The sequence below is a fragment of the Dysidea avara genome, chromosome 8 (genome assembly GCF_963678975.1).
Source record: "Dysidea avara chromosome 8, odDysAvar1.4, whole genome shotgun sequence".
NCBI lineage: Eukaryota > Metazoa > Porifera > Demospongiae > Dictyoceratida > Dysideidae > Dysidea > Dysidea avara.
In genome coordinates, this window is record NC_089279.1 from 15,512,019 (window position 1) to 15,534,078 (window position 22,060).

General features: G+C 39.1%; 1 protein-coding gene across 1 annotated transcript in view; it reads right to left on the bottom strand.

Annotated features, from left to right (window-relative positions):
• LOC136264088 (uncharacterized) overlaps positions 1–22,060 on the bottom strand; it is a 238,778-nt gene that overhangs the window by 44,055 nt on the left and 172,663 nt on the right. Inside the window, exons 57-60 of the mRNA XM_066058779.1 lie at positions 12,410–12,589; positions 12,195–12,361; positions 12,049–12,139; positions 10,742–11,000 (exon numbers count right to left, since the gene is read on the bottom strand). Of these exons, the coding sequence (XP_065914851.1) occupies positions 10,742–11,000; positions 12,049–12,139; positions 12,195–12,361; positions 12,410–12,589 (697 nt within the window). The remainder of the gene's footprint in view (positions 1–10,741; positions 11,001–12,048; positions 12,140–12,194; positions 12,362–12,409; positions 12,590–22,060) is intronic.

Sequence of the window (22,060 nt, forward strand, 5' to 3'; positions counted from 1 at the left end):
CCTATTAGAAGATTTTAAAGACTGCCTTCCTATTTAGATAAAGACTTACCTAGATGAGCAGAAAGTGGATAACCTTCATCAAGCGGCAACCAGAGCTGATGACTATGTACTGACTCACAGAAACAGCTTTAACAGGCCAGATGCCCGTTCAGATCCTGTAAATAAAACTTCAGGCACAGGAAAGCGTGACCACAGAAGTGGAACAGGTCCACAGAATCCTTATGATCAGGGAACACCCAGGTTGCCACTGGGCCCAACCTGCTATTACTGTAAGCGCAGAGGACATGTCAAAGCTGAGTGCCCAGCCCTTGAGAGGAAGGATGGTAAAACTCGTAGTAATTCTGTTGTTGCACCCCATAAGTTAGAAAATAGTAGTGTTGAAGCGGAGTCAATGAAGGTCCCAGTTGAATATGAGCCTTTTGTGTCACGGGGAACGATATCCCTTATTGGCTCAGTGGGAGAGAATCCAGTAACAATTTTACGTGATACGGGAGCATCACAATCTCTGGTACTAGCAGATACTTTGCCATTTTTGAATGAGTCAGCTACTGGAACTAGTGTGTTGCTGCAAGGTGTGGAACTAGGTACAATGAAGGTACCATTGCACAGGGTGTTTTTGAGATGTAACCAACTCAGTGGTCCTGTGATAATTGGAGTTAGGCCCTCCTTACCTGTGAGAGGAATCACAGTCCTGTTGGGAAATGATCTAGCTGGAGGAAGTGTAGTGGAGAACCCTCAAGTTTCAGAGGTGCCTCACATGAGCTGTAATGATGAAGGAACAGGAAAACAGAATTCAGAGTTATTTCCTGCCTGTGCTGTTACACGGGCTATGGCGCGAGCTAGATCATCTTCCCGGGTCTCAGTTGAACAGGATGAACACCAACAATCTACACCAAATTTGAATATGGACAGTCAACAACTGGATTTAGCTGACACATTTTTGAAGTACTCACCTATTGTCTCACCCAGTAATTTGGCAGAGTAGCAGGTAGATGAGTTAGATTTTTACCATGCTTTGTCCCGACAGAATCTAATTAAAGAGCAGGAGAGTGACTCTGAGATGCAGTCACTTAGTCAGTATGCTGTTAGTGAGAAGGAAGCTGCTGTAATACCAAGTTGCTATTACTGGAAGGAGGGTGTGCTTATGAGGAAGTGGCGGTCACCAGACGTCCTTGCTGGTGATGAATGGAAAGTTCTGCATCAGATTGTTCTCCCGGGGAAGTATCGTGGCACTGTATTGAGTCTGGCACATGAGACTCCTATGGCTGGCCATTTAGGTATCAAGAAGACCTATTGTAAAGTGTTGAATCACTACTATTGGCCTGGAGCTCACAGAGATGTGAAGAGCTTCATTCGTTCATGCCATATTTGCCAGATGGTGGGAAAGCCCAATCAGAAGCCACCAGTGACTCCCATTCCAGTGTTAGGTGAGCCATTTTCGCACGTTATTATTGATTGTGTGGGGCCACTTCCCAAATGTAAGAGTGGAAACCAGTATATCCTAACCATAATGTGTGCGGCTACCCGTTTTCCGGAGGCCATTCCGCTCCGAAGTATCCGGACACCACAGATAGTGAAGACTTTGATCAAATTTTTTACTCTGGTGGGGCTTCCTCAGTCAGTTCAGTCTGACCAGGGTTCAAATTTCATGTCTGGGATATTTCCAAGAGGTCATGTTTCAACTGGGTATCAAGCAAGTGAAGTCAACTACATACCACCCCCAGTCACAGGGTGCATTAGAGAGATTCCATCAGACATTAAAGAACATGTTGAGGGCTTACTGCCTACAGGAGAAGAGAGAGTGGGATGAAGGCATTCCACTCCTACTGTTTGCTGTACGTGAGTCTGTACAGGAGTCATTGGGATTCAGCCCTTTTGAGTTAGTGTTCGGTCATACCCCACGTGGCCCATTGAAACTCCTCAAGGAGATGTGGTTAGCTGAAGACTCATCAGATGATCTTCTCACACATGTATCAGATGTACGGGAAAGACTAACGAGGGCTAATGACCTGGCACGGCAGAAACTTAAGGAGAGTTAGTGTAAGATGAAGACATGGTTCGACAGAAAGGCTAGAACACGGACATTTCGTCCTGGAGACCAGGTATTAGTGTTGTTCCCCATTCATGGTAGCCCCCTCCAAGCCTGGTACTGTGGACCTTATACAGTGGAGAAGAGGACAAGTGAAGTTGATTATGTAATCAGCACCCCAGACAGACGGAAGCTGAAGCGACTTTGCCATATCAACATGTTAAAACCTTACCATGGTAAAGATGGTCCCACTTCTTGCAGAACTGTAACTAATATAGCCACTGTAAGTAGTCACCCTCCTAATAATGGAATTGATCCTAGTCCTGTGGAGAAGGGTATGAAGCTGCACAACTCAGACATCCTTGACAAGATAAGTGACAAGTTGAATCATCTCCCAGAGAACAAGAGTGCTGTAATCAAGCAGCTTGTTGAGGAATTCTCTGATCTATTTCCTGATGTTCCAGGGAGGACAACAGCTACCTGACATGACGTAGATGTTGGTGATACTCGCCCTATCAAGCAGTACCCTTACCGAGTGAACCCTGCTAAGTTGACTGCTTTAAGACATGAAGTGGAATACATGTTACGTAATGGCATCATTGAGGAGAGTCAGAGCCAGTGGAGCTCCCCCTGTGTCCTGGTTCCCAAACCAGTTGGTACATTTAGATTTTGTACTGATTTTAGATGAGTCAATGCTGTGACCAGATCTGATTCTTTCCCGATACCAAGAGTAGACAATTGTATCGACCAAATCGGACATTCTCAGTACATTAGCAAATTTGATTTGTTAAAAGGCTACTGGCAAGTGCCATTAACTGAGCAGGCAAAGGAAGTATCAGCATTTGTGACACCAGACGGGCTATACCAATATACTGTAATGCCCTTTGGGATGAAAAACGCCCCAGCTACTTACCAGAGGATGATAAATAAGGTGACTTCAGGTCTGAAAGGTTGTGGTGCGTACATAGATGATCTAGTAATATACAGTGACAATTGGGAACAGCACCTTGTTCAGCTCCGTGATCTTTTGTTCAGATTGCGTGATGCAAAGTTGACGGTAAACCTAGTGAAAAGTGAATTCTGTCATGCTCATGTAGTGTTCCTAGGCTATGTAGTTGGTCAAGGTCAGGTCGCTCTGGTGACAGCTAAGGTTGAAGCCATTCAGAGGTACCCAGTACCTAAAGATAAACGTGACCTCATGAGATTCCTGGGAATGGCAGGGTACTATCAGAAATTTTGTCACAACTTTGCCACAATTGCTTCTCCGCTTACTGCACTTCTTCAGAAGAAACAGAAATATGTCTGGACATCAGCTTGTCAGAGTGCATTTGAACGAATTAAGTCAGTGTTGTTATTGGCACCAGTACTTGTTGCACCCAATTTCAGTGCACAGTTTAAGTTGTTTGTGGATGCCTGTGACATTGGAGTGGGTGGTGTCCTTCTACTAGAGGACCTACAAGGGATCGATCACCCTGTCTGTTATTTTTCCAAAAAGTTTGATGCTCACCAATGTAACTATTCTACATGTGAGAAAGAGACTTTGGTTTTACTGCTTTCTCTTCAGAATTTTGACATTTATCTACGTCCCACAGTTGCTTCAGTCCAAGTTTTCACGGATCACAATCCATTAGTGTTCATCAATAAGATGAGGAACAGTAATCAGAGATTGCTTCGGTGGAGCTTAGCCCTTCAAGAATATGACTTGGAAATTTGTCATGTAAAAGGACGTGATAATGTGCTGGCAGACGCTCTGTCTAGAGCTATGTGAGGTTTGAACGATTGTTTTCTTTCTCTTCCCTTAGTTGATTTTATTTTTTTTGGCATATTGTTGTTATGGATTATAGATTATGTCATTTTGGAACTGTATGCATACTTTTTTTTTTTTTGTTTTGTTGCTTATATACACCCATGTACTTGTGTCATGTTATACTTACCACCGACCTCGCTTTTGTAGTGTACCTTCTCTTTGTAGGGGGGATTTTGTAGGGGGGTGTGTGTTATGACGGTGTATATATTGCGCATGCGTAGAGGCTTGAGATTAGAAAGTAGTAATAAGAGTTTGTGTTGGTTCGCGTGCTGGACCATGATCCGTTGTCTCGCCATCGATCCTGTCTTGTAACACACACACTACTCTACTGATAGTGAATAGCACAGGGATATGGCAACCATGCTCATTAAAATATCACATTGACAAGGATATACCACTTTATATTCTATTTTCATTTGCAGTCAACTAACTAACATACCACTTTCACACCTCACTTCAAAGGGAAGAGAAGGTGTATAAGTGGTATAATAACACTGCTATCAGTGCTCAGGAATGCATTAATGAGAAATGGAGGTAGTATATACAAGTTATATCCTTCCTAGAAGGGATATAACTTGTATATACTACCTCCTATTCTCATTAATGCATTCCAAGCATTCTCAGAAATCATCTGATTTTTTTGATGAAGCTGTGTGATCTCCTCTGCTTTAATATAGTGATACTTCATAGATTGATAGTGGGTTTTAATTTTGTAAAGTGAGCCAAAGCATAGATCATGGACTTGGGGAAGAAGATACTTCGTTGTTTTACCGAATGAAGAAGGTCACAGGTTAGTTTATATTGCTGTTTTGATTGTATAGCCACGTGGCGATGTCCAGACACTAGGTGTGCTTATATTGGTTTGACCATTAGTGTTAACAATATTATTCACTACTTTAGTTTACTCATGGCTAGTACAGTAAGTATTTTAGTGCACTTCAATTGTCTTTTATACTGCTGTTTTGACACCTGGCGTGATGTCACAAACACATACACAGTGACTGGACGTGGCGCTTAATTGACCAGGCCATTATAGCGCTGTAAACATATTCACTGCTTTAGTTTATTCATGGCTAGTATAGTAAGTACTTTATAGTGTCACTTAAGCTTCATTATTAGCTGTTCAGCTCACATTTGGGTTTCCTGTGTTTGATTGCGTACCCACAATTGAAGCGATCTGCATGCTCGTGTCGATACACTTACGTTGGACCCCTCAGCAGCACCTTGTCGTTGCTCTTATGATAATATCCACAATTGAAATTCACATGGTCCCACTTGCAAAGCATTCCTACAATTTACCCACACTTGCAGGTGAATCACCCAAGTGGAATATATCAAGACACAGGCCCAAGAAGCCGGCGCGCCACACCGTGAGTATATTTACAGGAAGAAAGAAAACGTCATTTTCACACTTTTGTATCTCGGTGATAGCTTATCCGATTGAAACCAAATTTGCTGCAGAGTTGCCCGCCACCTAGAGGAGTCTACATTCCAAATTTGAAGGAAACCACTCAAGCCATTTCCGAGATATGAGGGGCCAAAGTTTCATTTTTTTTCATCTTCGTCTTTTCGCACACTTGCAAAAATTGCTATAAAATGCAAACGCGTCCTCCGATCGTCTTGAAATTTGGCACACAGAAAGGGAGTTTAAAGACGAATCCTAGCATCACATTTGGTGCAAATCCGATGAATGGTTCAGGAGTTATGACCGATTATTCACGTAAAACAAGATCGATTTGTTGTCACGCCTACAGGGTAAACCGCTTCATGGAATGAGTTGAAAATTGTTATGTAGATGGAGTAACCATCGTAGGAGTACCTTTTGGTGGTTTGAAAGAAATCGAGATTAAGACCACGGAGATATGACACAAAACCCAACCTGTGTCACAATTACGCGATCGATTTTTAGTAATAAAAAAGTATTAGTTTTTACGCCTACTAGGCAAACCGCTAAGAGCAATGGGCTGATAATCGGTGTATAGCTGGAATAATCTCCATAGAAAGTCCTTACAGTAGTATAGAAGAATTGGATTACAAACCACTGAGTTATGATTCGAAAGCCAACTCTGTGTAGCAAATGCGAGATCGAGATACTCTAATAGAACAGTCACCCTAATAGAGCATTCAGCTAATTTATTTACTCCATTGTAGAATTCTATTACATTACAAGTTATCGTAGGGACTTCAGCTGTAAACAGTTCATCTTATAGACAGTTCAGCAAGAAGCAAGTCACCCTGTGGAGAGTTAAGCTACAATTATATCACTGTAGAGATTCAGAACATTACAAGTCACACTGAAGAGAGTTCAGCTATAAACAAGACATGAACCCTATAGAGAGTTCACCTACAATTAAATCACTCTCTAGAGAATTCAGCTACACACAAGTCACTGTGCAGAGAGTTCAGCTACAAACAAATTACCCTGTAGAGAGATCAGCTACAAACAAAACACTTTGCAGAGAGTTCAGCTACAAACAAATCAATCTTTAGAGTGATCAGCAACAAACAAATCAACTTGTAGAGAGATCAGCTAGAAACAAATCAACCTGCAGAGAGATCAGCTACAAACAAATCAGCTTGTAGAGAGATCAGTTACACACAAATCAACCTGTAGAGAGATAAGCTAGAAACAAATCACCCTGTAGAGAATTCAGCTAAAACAAATCAACCTGCAGAGAGATCAGCTACGAACAAATCACCTTATAGACAGTTCAGCTACAAACAAACTACCCTATAGAGAGATCGACTACAAACAAATCAACTTGCAGAGAGATCAGCTACACACAAATCAACTTGTAGAGAGATCTGCTAGAAACAAATCACCCTGTAGAGAGTTCAGCTACAAACAAATCAATGTGCAGAGAGATCAACTACAAACAAATCACCCTATAGAGAGATCATCTAGAAACTAGACACAATGTAAGGAGTTCAGCTACAAGCAATACACCCTGTTGAGATTTCAGCTACAAACAAATCAACCTGTAGAGCGATCAGCTAGAAACAAATCACCCTGAAGAGAGGTCAGCTACAAAAAATCACCCTATAGAGAGATCAGCTAGAAACAAATCACCCTGTAGAAACTTCAGCTACAAACAAATCAACCTGCAGAGAGATCAGCTACAAACAAATCACCCTGTAGAGAGTTCAGCTAAAACAAATCAACCTGCAGAGAGATCAGCTACAAACAAATCACCTTATAGACAGTTCAGCTACAAACAGATTACCCTGTAGAGAGATCGACTACAAACAAATCAACTTGCAGAGAGATTAGCTACAAAAAATCACCCTGTAGAGAGATCAGCTAGAAACAAATCACCCTGTAGAGACCTCAGCTAGAAACAAATCAACCTGCAGAGAGATCAGCTACAAACAAATCACCCTGTAGAGAGATCAGCTAGAAACTAGACACAATGTAAGGAGTTCAGCTACAAGCAAATCACCCTTTAGAGAGTTCAGCTACAAACAAATCAATCTGCAGAGAGATCAAATCACCTTATAGAGAGTTCAGCTACAAACAAATTGCCCTGTAGAGAGATCAGTTACAAACAAATCAACCTGCAGCGAGATCACCTACAAAAAAGCACCTTGTACAGAGTTCAGCTACAAACAAATTACCCTGTAGAGAGATCGGCTACAAACAAATCAACCAGTAGAAAGATCAGCTACACACAAATCAACTTGTAGAGAGATCAGCTACAAACAAATCACCCTGTAGAGAGATCAGCTAGAAACTAGTCACAATGTAAGGAGTTCAGCTACAAGTAAATCACCCTGTAAAGAGTTCAGCTAAAACAAATCAACCTGCAGAGAGATCAGCTACAAATAAATCACTTTATAGACAGTTCAGCTACAAACAAATTACCTTGTAGAGAGATCGGCTGCAAATTAATCAACCTACAGAGAGATCAGCTACACACAAATCAACTTGTAGAGAGATCAGCTACAAACAAATCACCCTGTAGAGAGATCAGCTAGAAACTAGATACAATGCAAGGAGTTCAACTACAAGCAAAATCACCCTTTAGTGAGTTCAGCTACAAACAAATCAACCTGCAGTGAGATCACCCACAAAAACGCACTTGTACAGAGTTCAGTTACAAACAAATCACCCTGTAGAGAGATCAGGTAGAAGAATTCACCTTGTAGAGAGTTCATTTACAAAGAAACCATCATATAGAGAGTTCAGCTACAAAGAAATTACACCGTAGAGAGTTCAGCTAGAAGAAGTCACCTTGTAAAGAGTTTAGCTACAAAGAAACCATCATGTACAGAGTTCAGCTACAAAGAAACCACCTGTACAGAACTCAACTACAAACAAATCACCCTGTATAGAGATCAGCTAGAAGAAGTTACCTTGTAGATAGTTCAGCTACAACAATTCACCCTGTAGAAAGATTAGCTAGAAGAAGTCACCTTGTAGAGTGTTCAGTTACAAAGAAACCATCATGTAGAGAGTTCAGCTGCAAACAAATCACTCTGTAGAGAGTTCAGCTACAAAGAAACCGCCATGTAGAGAGTTCAGCCTCATACAAACCACCTTGTAGAGAATTCAACTACAACAAATCACCCTGTAGAGAAGAAGTTACCTTGTAGAGAGTTCAGCTACAAAGAAACCACCATGTAGAGAGTTCAGCTGCAAACAAAATCACCCTTTAGTGAGTTCAGCTACAAACAAATCAACCTGCAGTGAGATCACCCACAAAAACGCACTTGTACAGAGTTCAGTTACAAACAAATCACCCTGTAGAGAGATCAGGTAGAAGAATTCACCTTGTAGAGAGTTCATTTACAAAGAAACCATCATATAGAGAGTTCAGCTACAAAGAAATTACACCGTAGAGAGTTCAGCTAGAAGAAGTCACCTTGTAAAGAGTTTAGCTACAAAGAAACCATCATGTACAGAGTTCAGCTACAAAGAAACCACCTGTACAGAACTCAACTACAAACAAATCACCCTGTATAGAGTTCAGCTAGAAACAAATCACCCCGTAGAGAGATCAACTGGACAAAGTCACCTTGTAGAGAGTTCAGCTACAAAGAAACCATCATGTAGAGAGTTCAGCTGCAAACAAATCACCCTGCAGAGAGTTCAGCTACAAAAAAATCACCCTGTAGAGAGTTCAGCTAGACGAAGTCACCTTATAGAGAGTTCAGCTACAAAGAAACCATCATGTAGAGAGTTCGGCTATAAAGACACCACCATGTAGAGAGTTTAGCTGCAAACAAATCACCTGTTACAGAGAGTTCAGCTACAAAGAAACCATCCTGTATATAGTTCAGCTACATTTCAAGTCACCCAGTAGAGAGATCAGCTGCAAAAAAAATCCTGTGGGGAATAATGAGCATGTAATAAATATATGTATATAATTTGTATAATTACTAATAAAATCAAAAATAATTGAAGTACTAAAATTCTTCTTTAAGTTCTTTTCTTCTTCCTGTGGTAAAGAAAAAAACACATGGGTTAAAAAAGCCCCAAAGCCAGCCATAGGCCGGCTTTGCAGTATACAAATACAAAAAGAAGTGATATCTAATCAAAAACAGCCAAGCTGTAAAAAAAGGTGCGGCCCCCATAAAGGCCATGGTGAAAAAAGATGTGAAATCCAAGGTGGCGGCCAAGAAATGGCTGTGATGGTAGGTTAATGGTTACATTTTAATAACGAGAATTCAGGTGAATTTTGTGCCGCTTGGTCTTGGCACCAAATTCACCTGAATTGTTGTTATTAAAATGTAACCATTAACCTACCATCACAGCCATTTCTTGGCCGCCACCTTGGATTTCACATCTTTTTTCACCATGGCCTTTATGGGGGCCGCACCTTTTTTTACAGTTTGGCTGTTTTTGATTAGATTAGTTGTAACATGGGAACTTGTGATTTGCCTGAAATATACGCACTTGGGCTGCGCCCTCGTTGCTTGTGCTTATATTTCAGGCAAATCACTCGTGCCCATGTTAAAACTACTACTTAACTAACTATTTAACTCGCAAACTAATTGATGCCTTAATTCAGGCAAGCATAACTCAGCAATGGCTAATGCTATAGGCTTAACCTGTTTACAGTTAGAAATTACACATCACAGAGCATACAATGCATCACAATCTCCAATTTCTTTTCACTGATACACAAAGGTGTTTATTCATGGAAGTGCTTACCAAATCAATGGCTTGCATAAGAATAAAACGGGAATCCTCAGTAATTTTCACACCATTCTTCTAATAGCAAAATTATTACATAGGCGCTCCATGTATGCATTCTTCTTGATATGTAGGGATGTGTAATGGGCATAATGTAGCTAAAATTTGACAATTTGCTTTCCAGCAATTAGCACATGTTTATCGTACAATACGTCTAGCTAAAGTCATTTCTTTGATACATGTGGTGCATGGGAGTTCACAAATGATATGTAATGATACAAAGAATGATAGCGCACAAGTATAAGGATAAATTAGGAATTTTGGAAACCATCAACTAGATTCACATATTTAATCTCTACTTAGCCTTCTGTTTTGTTTGCTAATATAATGAGCTAGTACTGTACAACTAGGGGTGTTGTGGTGTGTAGATGATTTGTGTGTTAGTATCATTAGAAAATTTAAAAAATTAACAATGTAATATAGAGTCACAAGATGGCCCTAGGGTATTACCACAGTACCTTGCATAACTTCTGGGATGTTATACAGATGCTGTGATTGCCCATTTACACTCAAGGGTGTCACCATATTATTTTACAGTGAAAGTTGGAATTAAATCTGCACATGAGGCAGTGATTCTCTTCATGCAGCACTATTTATTGTAATACTCCCTACTAGCTTAAAACGTTATAATTTTAAAAGCATATGTATTCTAAGAACTTTTAATTTACTACCTAACACATTACACAATTATCTTTACACATTTACCTACCTTCATCATGGTATGGATTAAAGAACTCCCATATAGCATCACGTTTATCAACATTACCAGATGGGGTTATTCTTTGCACTTCTCCTGTTCTAGTTTCTTCATATATAACAGCATCAGGATTCAATGGATTGGAAACTTCTTCCTTTTTAATCATTTTGGTAGAATCAAGGAAACAATTTAGCACCTTAATGTGTTCATTTGACAACTTTAGATCCTCCTTGCAGTTCTCAAACAATAACACCAATTCATGGCTTTGTTTCTAGACAGAAATCAAAGGTTATAGAATGATAGTAAGATTACTCGCTGATATTAGCTGAATCATACATTTGGATCCAAAACACATTACACAATACTTGAAGTGTCCTGATACACAGTTTCCAAGTAAGGGGCATGGTCTTGACGAAACTGCAGCTCATTTGCACCCATAGCATAATTCTGAGTTTGGTTTTGAGAAGATACAGTATAGTAGTTAAAAGCAGGCCTCTGCTTAGAGTTTATAGCATAGGCAGATCTGATGGGGGGCCAAGGGCAAGCCCCCCTGCCATTCTCTTGCCCCCCTTGGACCTACACTATTATATTTACACCAGAAACTGGAATTATGCATTCACACTCAGAAGTACAGAAAGCCAATGGGCAAATAGAAGACAACACTTATAAATGTACTCAACAGTTATAAACTGCACACTGTGAAGAAAGTGAAGCAAACAAGTTTGCATATTTGTGCCAAGATCAAGATACTCAAATAGAGCAGTCGCAATTCTAACGTCATATTTTTTGTAAATTATAACATAGTTACCTTATTTTGATTTACCATCAAACAGATTTTAGATAGGCTAACAAATTTTTATATGCTTTGCAAAACATACACTTTGTTAGCTAAATGCTATCAAAAATGCTCAACCTAGGAGGTCTAATTTTAAAGAATTTTCTCCAACTAGAGTCTTAATAAGCGTATGTACATCATTCACCCAGTTATACTGAACAAAGTTTTGCAAATGAATATAACTTGTGTAGTAGAATTCCATTCTTCTCTTCTTAGTGGAATAAACACTGTTTTACCCTAAACTTTCTCCCCCCCCCCGATAGTGTCTGCTAGATCCACCTATGGTACTCTAGCTCTACTGATGAAAATTTATTTCCAGTTTCAATTTATGAAAAAGTGGGTCAGTTGAGCCCATGAAATGTTGACATGGCCTTTGCACCTCACATGCTTTAAAACACTCCAGGTGATACTTTATTTAAAATGTATGTTAAAACATTGCATTTTCTCACATGCTCAACACTTAATTCAGTAAGCATGTACATACCTTCTTACAGTAGAACTCGTGATATACACAAAGCCATATCATCATCCGAATACATGACACTTTGTCATAACTCCTGTCACTACTTCTGATTCTGTTATAAATACACAGAATTTTTAACAGGTTTAAATTGTGAGAATGACACTTACACTGAATTCACATAAGTCAGGAATTTCCTTTGTTTTGCTGGAGAATAGCCTTTTGATATGATGTCAAGATTATTACAAATTTCTTTGTACAATGAGGTGAATTGATGCTTAGCTTTTGAACTGCTCACAATAAAGGGAAACAAGTGACTAGTTGCAGCAGAAGAATTCTAAATGCAACATTGATAGACTCTGCTAGTTACTGTTACAAATCTCACCTGTAAGGTTTTCTGAACATACTTGAAGCATTCAAAATTGCTCAACCTCTCCTTCTCTTCAGAGTAAGCATTCAAGACACCCCGTGGACCATGGTATTTCTTAATCAAATGCATCAACATGATGTCATAGTATGATTGATTTGTAACTAGGGCATTTATCTCATCAGAAATTTCCAGGAGCTAAAATAAATACACATTTTAAATCAGCTACTGTTGTCTATTTTCAACCCTGCAAAATAACTATAAAATAGTAAAATTATGAAGTAGGGATCCAGGTAATAAAACTAGTAAAGTAAGAGATACGAATGATGGTATTTGGTATGTCATAATAATTATTTTACAATCTATTCAATAGCAAAGTAGAGATTTTCTCACAGGCTATATGTTGTAATACCATCATTCATATTTCTAGTTCAACTAGTTTGTATTGCTTGAATCCCTACTTTTTACATTAAGGTCATTCCATGTCAAATAAACAAGGAATTTAGGGTCACTTCTCAGATTTTGACGAAACTTGGTGTGTTTGTAGAACCTGTGGTGTTTATTACTCATGCAATTATTTTAGCTCAACACATCCCGTAGTTTCTGATTTACTACCACAAATAGTTTGAATATTACATGAAAAATTGGTCCATCTGTAGTTACAAAATCGATCATAACTTTACACGGTGTAAATATTTTTATACAAAATTTTCAGTAACGGAAGACTGTTGAATGACCTTTCCAGTGATCTCTAAATTATGGGATACCTACTTAATTATGGTTCAAAGTACTTAATTGAAAACTTTAATCCTTCAAAAACTGCTGCCTAAAATTCTTTGATTTCTTTGTGGATAATGATTGGGTCATAGTCTATGTTTGATAAAAATTTTTGTGGTGGGACCACAATGAGCTCAAGAAATATAATGAATTATGTAGTGAATTTTGTAGTCCGTTGTTGATTTATGGGAGTGTACACTTGCAACAACCACTCACAACAAGCTACATACAGTGCAACCTATGTTAGTGACCACTAGTATAGAAAGACCACCTATGTGCTGTATTTACTTTATACTTCTTTAATTGGATATTAATGTACAGCACCAAAGCATCAACCTTTCCTCACAAATCCAAAATTGGTCCTTATTAGACAGGTGGACTTTAAAATGAGATCACCATACATCCATAAACTCATGAGCATTGTACCATTTTAAATACCTTATTTACTAAGTCAAATCCTGCCATGTGCAGTAGCCCCACTTCATACTATTCAAGTTACGTACATGACTGCATAAGTACAATAAACCTGCTCAAATTTAATGCAGCACATAGGTGGTCTTTCTATACAGGTGGTCACTAATACAGATTGCACTGTACCTAGACACCTTCACTCTACAAGAAAAACTTGGCATGGCCTTGTTGCAAATGGTTATTGCAGGTGTACACTCCCATAAAGCAATAACAGACTACAAAATTCACTGCATACCACAACATAATCCATTATATCTCTTGAGCTATGGTGGTCCCACCATAAAAAAAATTTATCAAACATAGATCATGGCCCAATCATTATTCACAAAAAAATGAAGAATTTCAAGCAGTATTTTTCAAAATATAGAGGATTAAAGTTTACAATAAAGTACTTTTGAACCATAATTAAGTAGATATCCCATAACTAAGGGATCACTGGAAAGGTTGATCAACAGTCTTCGTCAGTGCACATAGTGTTTAAAAATATTTACACAATGCGAAGTTACAGTTGATTATGTAACTAGAGATTAATTATTTTTTCATGAAATATTCAAAATACTTGTGGTTGTAAATCAGAAACTATGGGGAGTATGGAAGCTAAAAATTTGCATGAGTGATAAGCACCACAGGTACTACAAACACCCCAAGTTTCATCAAAATCTGAGAGGCGACCCTAAAATCCATGTTGGAATGACCCTTAATTACTATTTTAAAACACTGTAACACTAGTCTAGTTTATATAGTTTAGCATATCAAGACACACGGTAGTGTGTCGTGCGGCCCAAGAAGCCGGCGCGCCACACTGTGAGTATATTTACAGGAAGAAAGTAAACGCGATTTTCACACCTTTGTAGCTGCGTGATTCCTTATCCGATTGAAACCAAAGTTGCTGCAGAAGTGCCGGCTGGGTAGGGGAGTCCACATTCCAAATTTGAAGAAAATCTCTCCAGCCATTTCCGAGATACGAGCGGCAAAAATTTTGGTTTTTTTTCTTCGTTTTTTTCTTCTACTTCTTTTCGCACACTTTGCAAAATCCGAAATAAAACTCGAATGCGTGCTCCAATCGGGCTGAAATTTGGCACACTTAAAGGGCTCATTAAGGCGAATCTCAGTACCAAGTTTGGTAGGAACCCGATGAACATTCACAGAGTTATGACCGATTATTTGCATAAAATAAGGTCGAAGGTCTGTCACGCCCACAGGGTAAACCGCTTGAAGGAATGAGCTGAAAATTGCTATGTAGATGGAGTAACTATCGTAGGAGTGCCTTTTGTGGTTTGAAAGGAATCCAGTTAAAGGCCATCGAGATATAACACAAAACCCAACCTGTGTCACAATTACGCGATCGATTTTTATGAATAAAAAACTAATAGTTTTCACGCCTACCAGGCAAACCGCTTAGAGTAGTGAGCTGAAAATCAGTGTGTGGCTGGAATAATTATTATAGAAAGTCCATGCAGTAGTACAGAAGAATCAGATTACAAAACACTGAGTTATGATTCCAAAGCCAACTACGTGTATCATATGCGAGATCGAGATACTCTAATAGAACAGTCACCCTAATAAAGCATTCAGCTACGTTTATAACTTACTCCATTATAGAATTATATTACATTGCAAGTTATTCTGTAGGGAGTTCAGCTACATACAGTTAATCTTATAGACAATTCAGCTACAAGCAAGTCACCCTGTAGAGAATTCAGCTACAAATATGTTGCTGTAGAGATTCAGAACATTATATGTCACACTGAAGAGAATTCAGCTATAAACAAGTCACCTTGTAGAGAGTTCAGCTACAACAAGTCACTCTGTAGAGAATTCAGCTACAAACAAATCACTGCGTAAAGGGTTCAGCTACAAAAAAAGCTACCCAGTAGAGAGTTCATCTAGATCAGCTACAAGCAAGTCACTTTAAGCAATGTTCAGCTACAAGTAACTCACTCTGTAGAGAGTTCAGCTACAAACAAGTCATTCTGTAGTACAAACAAGTCACCGTGTAGCTGGAGAGTTCAGCAACCAATCAAAAAACCACTCTGTAAAGAGTTCAGCTATACAAACATGTTATAACTCTATAGAGAAAGTTATAACTCTATATTGAGATCAGCTAGAAGCAATTAGTCATCCAGTAGAGAGATCAGCTACAAGACATCACCTTATAGAGGGTTTAGTTACAAAGAAACCACCATGTAGAGAGTTCAGCTGCAAACATATCACCCTGTAGAGAGTGCAGCTATGAACAGATCACCATGTAGAGAGTTCAGCTAGAAAAAGTCATCCTGTAGAGAGATCAGCTAGAAGGATCACCTTGTAGAGAGTTCAACTACAAACAAATCACTCTGCAGATAGTTCAGCTACAAACAAGTCACCCTATAGAGAGATCAGCTAGAAGATGTTACCTTGTACATACAAAGAAACCATACCAAGAGTTCAGCTGCAAACAAATCACCCCGTAGAAAGTTCAGCTACAGATCACCCTGTAGAGAGATCAGATAGAAGTAATCACCTTGTAGAGAGTTCAGCTACAAAGAAACCACCATGTAGAGAGTTCAGCTGCAAACAAATCATCTGTAGAGAGTTCAGCCAGAAACAAGTTCACCCTGTAGAGAGATCAGCTAGAAACAAGTCACCCTGTAGAGAGAGCAGCTACAAAGAAACCATCCTGTAGAGAGTTCAATTACAAACAGATAACTCTACAGAGAGTTCAGCTAGAAACAAGTCACCGTGTAGAGAAATCAGCTAGAAACAAGTCATCCAGAGATCAGCTAGAAACAAGTCACCCTGTAGAGAGATTAGCTAGAAACAAGTCACCCTGTAGAGAGATCAGCTACAAAGAAACCATCCTGTAGAGAGTTCAATTGCAAACAGAAAACCCTATAGAGAGATCAGCTAGAAACAAGTCACCCTGTAGAGAGTTCAGCTACAAAGAAACCATCCTGTAGAGAGTTCAGCTACAAACAAATCACCCTGTAGAGTGTTCAGCTAGATAAAAGTCACTGTATACAGAGAGATCAGGTCACCCTATAGAGAGATCAGCTAGAAGAAGTCACCTTGTAGAGAGTTCAGCTACAAAGAACACACTCTGTAGAGAGTTCAGCTAGAAACATGTTACTCTATAGAGAGATCAGCTAGAAACAAGTCACCCTGTAGAGATTTCAGTTACAAACAGATCATCCTGTAGATAGTTCAGCTAGATACAAGTCACATTGTAGAGAGATCAGCTAGAGGAAGTCATCTTGTAGAGAGATAAGCTAAAACAAGTCACCTTGTAGAGAGTTCAGCTCCAAAGAACGCACTCTGTAGAAAGTTCATTGTACAAACAAGTTACCCTATATAGAAATTACCTAGAAAGAAGCCTGTAGAAAGCTCGGCTACAATCAAATTACCTTGCAGAGAGTTTACTTACAAACAAACCACTTTATAGAGAGATGAACTAGAAACAAGTCACCTTGTAGAGAGGTCAGCTACAAAGAAACCATCCTGTAGTTCAGCTACATTTCAAGTCACCCAGTAGAGAGATCAGGTGCAAAGAAATTATCTTGTGGGGAATAATTGACATTTAATAAATATATGTATATAATTTGTATAATTACTATATAATAGAATCAAAAATAGTTGAAGTATTAAAAATCGTCTTTAAGTTCTTTTCTTTTTCCTGTGGTAAATAAAAAAAAAACAGATGATATCTAATCAAAAACAGCCAAGCTGTAAAAAAAGGTGCGGCCCCTAAAAAGGCCATGGTGAAAAAAGATGTGAAATCCAAGATGGCGGCCAAGAAATGGCTGTGATGGTAGGTTAATGGAAAAAATTTTAATTACGACAATTCAGGTGAATTTGGTGCCAAATCCTAGTGGAGGAGGCAACACAAATTCACCTGAATAGTCGTAATTAAAATTTTTGCCATTAACCTACCATCACAGCCATTTCTTGGCCGCCACCTTGGATTTCACATCTTTTTTCACCATGGCCTTTTCAGGGGCTGCACCTTTTTTTACAGCTTGGCTGTTTTTGATTAGATATGTATATCTAATCCAAAACAGCCAAGCTGTAAAAAAAGTGTGCGGCCCTCAGAAAGGCTATGGTGAAAAAAGATGTGAAATCCAAGGTGGCGGCCAAGAAATGGCTGTGATGGTAGGTTAATGGTAAAAATTTTAATAACGACAATTCAGGTGAATTTTTGTGCCGCTTCACAAAATTTACCTAAATTGTCATTATTAAAATTTTTACCATTAACCTACCATCACAGCCATTTCTTGGCCGCCACCTTGGATTTCACATCTTTTTTCACCATAGCCTTTCTGAGGGCCGCACACTTTTTTTACAGCTTGGCTGTTTTGGATTAGATTTCATTTCTTTTTGTATTTGTATACCCCAAAGCCGGCCTATGGCCAGCTTTGGGACTTTTTTAACCTATGTTTTTTTCTTTACTACAGGAAGAAGAAAAGATGAAGTAGATGTACTTTAAATATTTATCAGTAAATGTATAAATTATATATACTGTATAATACATATGTGACCGGATTTGCGAAAAGGGGTCTTCCACACACATCCAATTTGCCAACTTTGACAATTGATAACTTCAGATTGGAAAGAGCTATTGCCTTGAATTTTGGGCAGTGGTGAGCACCACTATAGCTGAATACATGGTGAAATTTTCAGGTTAATATGTTACTTGAACACTGAGTTATGGTCTCCAACGTTTACGGAATTGGATGTGTGTGGAAGACTCCTTTTCGCAAATCCGGTCACATAATATTATATTGATTACAGAAATCTCCATGGTGGTTTCTTTGTAACTGAACACTCTACAAGGTGACTTCTTCTAATTGCTCTTTCTACAGGGTGAATTGTTTGTAGCTGAATGATCTACAAGGTAACTTCTTCTAGCTGATCTCTATACAGGGTGATGTGTTTGTAGCTGAATTCTGTATAGGTGATTTGTTTGCAGCTGAGCTCTTTACAGAATGGTTTCTTTGTAGCTGAACTCTCTACAAGGTAATTTCTTCTAGCTGATCTCTCTACAGGGAGATTTGTTTGTAGCTGAACTATCTACAAGGTAACTTCTTATAGCTGATCTCTCTACAGGGTGATTTGTTCGTAGTTGAATTCTGTACAGGTGATTTGTTTGCAGCTGAGCTCTTTACAAAATGGTTTCTTTGTAGCTGAACTTTCTCCAAGTTAACTTCTTCTAACTGATCTTTCTACAGGGTGATTTGTTTGTAGCTGAACTATCTACAAGGTAATTTCTTCTAGCTGATCTCTCTACAGGGTGATTTGTTTGTAGCTGAATTCTGTACAAGTGATTTGTTTGCAGCTGAGCTCTTTACAGAATGGTTTCTTTGTAGCTGAACTCTCTACAGGGTGATTTGTTTGTAGCTGAAATCCCTACAAGGTAACTTCTTCTAGCTGATCTTTCTACAGGGCGATTTGTTTGTAACTGAGTTCTCTACAGGGTGATTTGTTTGCAGCTGAACTCTACATGGTAGTTTCTTTGTAGTTCTACAATGTGACTTCTTCTAGCTGAACTCTCTACAAGGTGACTTGTTTCTAGCTGATCTCTCTACAGGGTGACTTGTTTCTAGCTGAACTCTCTACAGGTGATTTGTTTGCAGCTGAACTCTCTACATGGTTTATTCCTTTGTAACTGAACTCCATGCAAGGTGACTTCTTCTAGCTGATCTCTCTACAGGGAGATTTGTTTGTAGCTTAACTCTCTACAGGTGATTTGTTTGCAGCTGAACTCTCTACATGATGGTTTCTTTTTAGCTGAACTCTCTACAAGGTAATTTCTTCTGGCTGATCTCTCTACAGGCCGATTTGTTTGTAGCTGAACTCTCTACATGATGGTTTCTTTGTAGCTGAACTCTCTACAAGGTGATTTCTTCTATAGCTGATCTTTCTACAGGGTGATTTGTTTGTAGTTGAACTCTCTACATGATAGTTTCTTTGTAGCTGAACCCTCTACAAGGTGATTTCTTCTATAGCTGATCTTTCTACAGGGTGATTTGTTTGTACCTGAACTATCTACATGATGGTTTCTTTGTAGCTGAACTCTCTACAAGGTAACTTCTTCTAGCTGATCTCTCTACAGGACAATTTGTTTGTACCTGAACTCTCACATGATTGTTTCTTTGAAGCTGAACTCTCTACAAGGTGATTTCTTCTAGCTGATCTTTCTACAGGGTGATTTGTTTGTAGCAGAACTCTCTACAAGGAAACTTCTTCTAGCTGATCTCTCTACAGGGAGATTTGTTTGTAGCAGAACTCTCTACAAGGTAACTTCTTCTAGCTGATCTCTTTACAGGGTGAACTGTTTGTAGCTGAACTCTCTACATGATGGATTCTTTGTAGCTGAACTCTCTACAGGGTGGTTTGTCTGTAGCTGAACTCTCTACAAGGAAACCTCTTTTAACTGAGCTCTGTACAGGGTGAATTGTTTGTAGCTGAACTATCTACAAGGTAACTTCTTCTAGCTGATTTCTCTACAGGATGATTTGTTTGTAGCTGAACTATCTACAAGGTAACTTCTTCTAGCTGATCTCTCTACAGGGTGATTTGTTTGTAGCTGAATTCTGTATAGGTGATTTGTTTGCAGCTGAGCTCTTTACAGAATGGTTTCTTTGTAGCTGAACTCTCTACAAGGTAACTTCTTCTAGCTGATGTATCTACAGGGTCACTAGTTTGTAGCTGAATTCTATACATGGTGGTTTCTTTGTAACTGAACTATCTATAAGGTGACATCTTCTAGCTGATCTTTCAACAGTGTGATTTGTTTGTAACTGAACTCTCTACAAGAAAACTTCTTCTAACTGATGTCTGAACAGGGTGAATTGTTTGTAGCTGAACTCTCTACAGGGTGATTTGTTTGTAGCTGATCTCTATACAGGTTACTTATTTCTAACTGATCTCTTGAATTCTGTTCAGGGTGACTGCTCTATTAGGATGACTGCTCTATTAGAGTATCTCGATCTCGCACTTGCTACACCAAGTTGGATTTCGTGTTATAACTCCGTGGCTTTAAGTCTGATTCTTCTACACCATTGAAGAGCCTTTCTAAGATGATAACTCCATCTGTACAGCGATTTTCAAAGCATTACCCCAAGTGGTTTATCTGGTAGGCGTGGCAAGCATAATAATAATAATAAAAAATTAGCTAATCTCGATTGCGTAATTGTTACACACTGTTGATTTTTTCGCTGTATCTTCCTGGTTTTTAGCTCGATTTCTTTCAAACCACAAAAGGTTTGAGGTTCAATAGTTAACCTATTTACCCACCGATTTTCAGCTTCTTCCCATACGCAGTTTACCCTGTAGGCGTGACAACATATTGGTGTTATTTTTCGTGCATAATCGCTCATAACTCTTTGCCTGTTTATGGTATTCCAGCCAAAGTTGGTACCGAGATGCGCCTTTATACCCCCCTTCTGTGTGCCAAATTTCAAGGCAATCAGATAACGCGTTCGCGTTTTATAGCAGTTTTTGTAAGTGTGCGAAAAGAGGAAGAAAAATAAGAAGAAAAAAAAAACGAAGAAACTAAGCCAATTTTTGAAGTCGCATATCTCAGGAGTGCCTGAAGCGATTTCGCTCAAATTTGGAATGTGGAGTACTGAAGTTGGAGGGAATGTACACAGCAAAATTTGTCTTATTTCATCAAGGCAGCACAGAGCTACGGAGGTGCGAAAATTGCGTTTTCTTTCTTCCTGTCAATATACTCACGGGGTTGCGCGCCGGCTTCTTGGGATGCACGACACACTACCGTGTGTCTTGATCAAGACACACGGTAGTGTGTCGTGCGGCCCAAGAAGCCAGTGCGTCACACCGTGAGTATAGTAACAGGAAAAAGTAAACGCAATTTTCACACCTTTGTAGCTCCATGATTCCTTATCCGATTAAAACCAAAGTTGCTACAGAAGTGCCGGCTTGGTAGGGGAGTCTACATTCCAAATTTGAAGAAACTCGCTCCAGCCATTTCCAAGATACAAGTGGCCAAAGTTTGGGTTTTTTCTTCTTTTCGCACACTTTGCAAAATCCACCATGAAACATGAATGCGTGCTCCAATCGCGCTAATGTTTGGCACACTTAAAGGGCTCATTATGGTGAATCTTAGTACCACGTTTGGTAGGAAACCGATGAACATTCACAGAATTATGACCGATCATTTGCTTAAAATAAGGTCAAAGGTCTGTCACGCCCACAGGGTAAACCGCTTGAAGGAATGAGCTGACAATTGCTATGTAGATGGAGTAACAATCGTAGGAGTACTTTTTTGTGGTTTGAAAGGATTCCAGTTAAAGTCCATCGAGATAGGACACAAAACCCAACCTGTGTCACAGCTATGCGATCGATTTTTGTGAATAAAAAACTATAAGTTTTCACGCCTACCAGGCTAGCCATTTAGAGCAATGAGCTGAAAATCGGTGTGTA